The sequence below is a fragment of the Pongo abelii genome, chromosome X (genome assembly GCF_028885655.2).
Source record: "Pongo abelii isolate AG06213 chromosome X, NHGRI_mPonAbe1-v2.0_pri, whole genome shotgun sequence".
In the NCBI taxonomy this organism is placed as follows: Eukaryota; Metazoa; Chordata; class Mammalia; order Primates; family Hominidae; genus Pongo; species Pongo abelii.
In genome coordinates, this window is record NC_072008.2 from 112,006,351 (window position 1) to 112,012,499 (window position 6,149).

Below are 6,149 nucleotides of genomic sequence, written 5' to 3' on the forward strand. Positions count from 1 at the left end.
AATGAGATACATTTATCTTTATATGTAAAAAAAATTCTAGAAATACATATAGTAAATATTGATAGTGGTTATTTGTCTAGAGTTGTACTTTATTTTGCATATACTTTTTTGCATCTTCTCAATTTTTAATAAGCTTCTGGATGTTTTCATAATCAGAAACACTGTAGTTGAAGACATTATGATCTGGTTAGAATCCCACACAACAAAACCTTTAAATTTAACATAGAAAATTCTAGAAGTCTGAGAAGACTCCTGGCTAGCTGGATGTAGTCCTTATGGAATAAGGATAGAAACTACATCTGATAGTGAGTAAAGTCCCCTTCAACTCATGAGCAGTTCTGGTTGTCATCATAAGAGGGCACTAGACAGATTTTCTGAATTTTCTCCAGCCAACCATTGTTATGAAGTAGACAAATGAAGCAATGAATCTATTTTGTATTAGTAAACTATGAGACAGCATGTAATTGCAATTGCATTGAAAAAAAATTGTATGTGTAAAGAAGAAAAATTCTACATGATAACTGATGTGAGCATTCAAACAAAATCTACATTCTGACTCATAGTATACACAAGACAATTGTTACTTCTTTTTTGCCTATCTCCACTCCACCATACTTTTCTTCAGAGATGATTTCAACATAAACTAAATAGCATAAATTTATCCCAGAGAGCGTTTCAAATTATAAAAATAAGAAGGAAAATAAACATGGCATCTACATCATGGATGAAATTTTGCCTCATTCCTATGTTTTAGAATGACATGCCTGTTAAAGTTTAGGTAGGGAAAATTCTTGTCACTTTTCCCATTTCATTGGTTTTATTCCCTGCCTTCCTTTTGAACAGCATAGGTTAATATCAGAGATGCACATGACCTGGGCAATCTGCATGTGATGCCAGCCAAGCCCTGGAAAGACAGTGCAACCACAGAAGTGCTGAGCTGGGTAAAGGCCCTGCTGGACAAGCAGTTGGAGTGAGAATCAAGACAGCCAGACCACAGAACCAGACCCACCAGGATCCACATGACAGTGGGTAAGACTCTTCCCATTTCATAAAACATTTCATGGTAGAAACATGTTGAGAACTTGGAGAATAATGTATTTTGCCTCCTGCTCTACAGCCATCCTAGCATTTTAAATTAAAAGCCATATTTCATGTTAGAATCATGTTAGGTTGATGATTTGGGGGTACAATTCATTTTGCTCCCTGTTCTGCAGCCATGACACTTTATAATTAAAAGTCGTAACTTCTAGTTTGGAGAATCATCTCACTTTTTAAACCATTATGAAGAAATCACGCAAGAGGCTATTCAGGTGTCTCCCTGAGGTTCAGGCCAATGGCCTGACTCTCCAATCCTTTATAATGATCCTATCCAAGAAGTTGTCATAGCAGTAATTCTGAATCTCTGCCTTCTAAAATTATGCTTTTAGAAGAGTCATTGTATTTTTGTCTGGATCCAGGAGATACAGACCCTGTTGTTTTTGTCTGCCTGCTCCAGGTGAACAGTGGAGCACTTGCAGCTTAAAAAATACAAAGCTGTGTTTTCAACTAGAACATTGCTCCTCAAAGAGTTCTTTTTAAACATGTAGCATTAGAGGCACTTGAGAACTTTTTAGAAATACAAACTTTTGAGCACAAGCCAAACCTTCTGAATAAAACTCTCATGATGGGGCCTAGAAATATAAGTCCTTCAGATGATTCTGACACATGTTAAGTTTGGAGACCCACTGCTATAAGTATGAAATTAGGGACACAAAAGTACCAAAGTATGTAATTACATAAATAGAGTTCCTGACATCCCATCACAAGCTCTCCCGCCTCTGCTGCCATGTACATACATTCACTCCTTAGTAAGCATGTTCAATAATGAGGGCAAGTTCTTCAATCTGAGGTATTATAAACCAACTTTTCTGGTTTTTGTCCACCCCTCCCCCCCGCAATCTTACATTATGCTGCCTCCTCTGTCTCATGCCCCACTGCGCATTGTTCTTTTATCTCTTCTCCATTTGTAATTGCTCACCTCCTGTTTTGGCGAAATAATTGTATTTGCTGATACTTTTCTTCTTTTCCTTTTCCCTATTTCAGTATCTTCCGGTATCGTCCTATTCAAACAACGTGTTCAAGCATCCTTGGAAAATTGAGGTGGAGAACAGGCCACACAAGCTGTAAACCCTTTGTAGTCATAAGACGAAAGAGGCTTTGTTAAGAGTATTGTTTTGGGTAGAACTTGCATTAGCAGTGACAAAGACAGCCACCTCAACCTTTAGCAATAACCCTTGACACACAAATATAAACCATAATGGAGTCTGAGTATGTCCTATGCAACTGGAAAGACCAGTTATGGCCAGCAAAAGTTTTGTCCAGATCTGAAACTTCATCAAACAGTAAGAGGAAAAAGGCATTTTCTCTAGAAGTTCAAATACTCTCACTAGATGAAAAAATTAAATTGGACAGCACAGAAACAAAGATCCTAAATAAATCTCAAATTGAAGCCATTGCTGCCTCATTAGGACTACAGTCAGAGGACAGTGCTCCACCTACAGAGGAAACTGCCTATGGAAGATCACTAAAAGTGGCACTGGGTATTCTGAATGAGAGAATAAATTTGAGTCAAGCAAGCACTTCAGATGAAGAGGAGATCACTATGCTGTCTCAAAATGTACCACAAAAACAGTCTGATTCACCCCCTCATAAAAAATACCGGAAGGATGAAGGCGACTTACCAGGGTGTCTTGAGGAAAGTGAAAACTCAGCATGCTTGTTAGCACATTCAGAGAGTGATGATTCCCTGTATGATGATAAATCACAAGCGCACACAATGGTTGATACTATTCCAAGTGAAGTGGAAACAAAGTCATTACAAAACTCTAGCTGGTGCGAGACTTTCCCTTCACTTTCAGAAGATAGTGATGAAAAAGAGAACAAGAATAAGATTGATATCTCAGCAGTTATGTCTGTGCATTCTGCAGTGAAAGAGGAAAGTGCACGTGTTAAAGATGAAAAGTTTGCTCCACCTTTGTCATCAGATATCCTCATTATGCCCAAAGCTTTGAAAGAAGAGGGCCAGGATACCTGCCCAGAGACCCTGGCTGTTCCCTCTGAATGCTCTGCTTTCTCAGAGAATATTGAGGATCCTGGAGAGGGTCCCTCAAATCCATGCTTAGATACCAGCCAGAATCAAACTTCCATGGAATCAGAGATGAGGACTGCAGCATGCCCTGGGAGTTGTTCCAGGGAATGTGAGGTTTCATTTAGTGCCTCTAACCCTGTCTGGGATTATTCACGTCTTATGAGTAGTGAAAGAAATTTTCAGAGACTGGATTTTGAAGAACTTGAGGAAGAAGGTCAAGCCTCTGACAAGTCATTGCTTCCAAGTCGCATTAATCTTTCTCTATTAGATGATGATGAGGAAGATGAAGAACTTCCACGCTTCATTTTACATTATGAGACACGTCCATTTGAAACAGGAATGATAGTCTGGTTTAAATATCAGAAATATCCATTTTGGCCAGCAGTGATAAAAAGTATCAGACGAAAAGAGAGGAAAGCAAGTGTGCTTTTTGTTGAGGCAAACATGAATTCTGAAAAGAAGGGCATTAGAGTAAATTTTAGAAGATTAAAGAAATTTGATTGTAAAGAGAAACAAATGCTAGTGGACAAAGCCAGGGAGGATTATAGTGAGAGTATTGACTGGTGCATCTCACTAATTTGTGACTACAGAGTTAGAATAGGTTGTGGTTCTTTCACAGGCTCTTTGCTTGAGTATTATGCTGCTGATATTAGTTACCCAGTTAGGAAAGAAATAAAACAGGATACTTTCAGGAACAAATTTCCAAAGCTGCATAATGAAGATGCCAGGGAACCGATGGCTGTGACTTCCCAGACCAAGAAAATGTCCTTCCAAAAAATTCTCCCTGACCGGATGAAGGCTGCTCGGGACCGAGCCAACAAGAACCTGGTGGACTTCATTGTGAATGCAAAGGGAACAGAGAACCATCTTCTGGCCATTGTAAATGGCACAAAAGGATCCAGATGGCTGAAATCATTTTTGAATGCAAATAGGTTCACACCCTGTATTGAAACATACTTTGAGGATGAAGATCAGTTGGATGAAGTGGTGAAATATTTACAAGAAGTCTACAATCAAATAGATCAAATAATGCCAACTTGGATAAAAGAAGATAAAATTAAATTTATCCTAGAAGTTCTTCTGCCAGAAGCAATTATTTGTTCAATTTCTGCTGTTGATGGGTTAGATTACGAGGCAGCTGAAGCAAAGTATCTAAAAGGACCATGTCTAGGCTACAGGGAAAGAGAATTATTTGATGCAAAAATAATATATGAAAAGAGACGAAAACCACCAACAAATGAAGCTCACTAAATGTGCTGAAAGTTGAAACCATGACAGGGAGCTCTTATAGATACTAGTTGAAAAAAATCTCTGAACAATTCTCTCTAATACATATTTTCTGCAAATGGGAGCATGGATAATGTGTTCACTTTTTTTTGAGATCTCTAGGATCTGTGGTTATAATTACATCTTTATTTCCTTTGCTTGCGCTTCTTCAAAGTTAATTTTGTCAACATATTTCAGCAGTTCTGCTTTCCCATACATTTTTAGAAAGCATAATTCCTAAATGATTTTGAAGGGAAAGTACTATTTTGTTTTATGACACTTTTGAGTCTATGCTGTATTGTTAAATATATTGTGCACAATTATTTTAATGTTAAAATTGCACTGGTGTTAGATATTAACGAAGATGATTGGAAAAAAGTCTAAAAGATACATCATTTCTATATTCCTTGCTTAATTTTTATAAAATATTGGGTTTTCCCTTAAGATAGTTGAAATATTTTTCTTGCCATGCCTATTTATTTTTGCAAAAAAAAATCTGCTATATAGAACCAAAGATAGATTTGCTTTGCTATATATTATAACTATACTTGCCTTTGCAATAAAACAACTTGTAATTCAAAAATGAAGATTATCTGCATGTAGTATTTATGTGTGTGAATAACATCTTGGCATGCAGAAAATAATACTGGCTGCTTTGAACAGGATTGTTCATTCTACACTTCCCTGAAATTCCATTTTTGGGAGTGTCTATCCTTCAATGGCTGAATAGTTCCTTAAATCAGACAAGCTCCTGGCTATCTTCATAACCAACAGTGAGTGGATCTTAATATAGCTGTCTGACCACATGTGGAAGGCAGCTAGACTTATTGTATTTACAGCCTGGCCACTCTAGACATATGAATCCAGGCTGACTGCTTAAGTGCCCATCTCGTTTGATATAAACTGTAGAAAAGGCAAGCACTTTGTTCTGAGTCTTTTATCTCCAAATACATAGTTGTCTCAAACCAAGCAAGCTTTATCAAAATGGCTTATTTGTAGAATAGTTCCAATGATATAAATGCCAACTGGCAAGTCATTCCAAACTGCTTGAAGGAGTAGATGAACCAGAATCTGAGAATTTGGAAATAGGTCACAGAAAAAGCCTCCATCTGGCTAAATATGACAATTATCTGAGTATGGTTAAATATATACAATAAAAAGTCTGAAGCCAATGAGTTGTTTATTCTAACTTGAAATATATTTTTATGAGAATAAATGTTAGAAAAGTTAGTTTATTTTAAAAATCTGCCATGAAAGGAAATTCTAAGGGCTTAACATGAAACTGTCTGCATTTCTACCTGTTAGACAATGGTCACTCTTGGGCTCTTGTTATACAGTCACATGGCTACACGTTTATGTAAAGTTTGCAAAAGTTTGGTGTTTTGGTTTATAATAAAACTGTTGTATTATTCACCTTGGATTTTTACTTCATCCTACTTGAAATCTTGCAGCTACATAAGTGGTGTTTCTCCAAATTTAATACACACACACACACACACACACAATTTATATATATGATTTGTTTGGAATTTTTGGTTCTTGTAGTTACCATCATTTTAACACTTGCTATAAGTTATCATTCTAAATAAGTATTCCCTTTCATGTTGATTTTGTATTACTTTAATAGAAAGCCTACCGAATTTTATAAGCTGCATGTCCCACAAAACCTTCTCTGGACCCTGACTAAAAAAGACCAAGACTTGTTGGACATACAGCCTCTATCAATCCACATACCTTCCCCATTGCCCTAAGAAGT

The 6,149-nt window shown here is 36.9% G+C and overlaps 1 protein-coding gene across 6 annotated transcripts in view; it reads left to right on the forward strand.

Moving 5' to 3' along the window:
- The window catches only part of PWWP3B (PWWP domain containing 3B), a 41,189-nt gene extending 35,376 nt beyond the window's left edge, over nt 1–5,813 (forward strand). For all 6 annotated transcript variants that reach the window (XM_054544923.1, XM_054544924.1, XM_002831956.2 and 3 more), the window contains 2 exons: nt 844–1,029; nt 2,083–5,813. In XM_054544923.1, the coding sequence (XP_054400898.1) occupies nt 2,297–4,378 (2,082 nt within the window). In that variant the 5' untranslated portion in view covers nt 844–1,029; nt 2,083–2,296 and the 3' untranslated portion in view covers nt 4,379–5,813. The remainder of the gene's footprint in view (nt 1–843; nt 1,030–2,082) is intronic.
- The last annotated feature ends 336 nt before the right edge of the window (nt 5,814–6,149 follow it).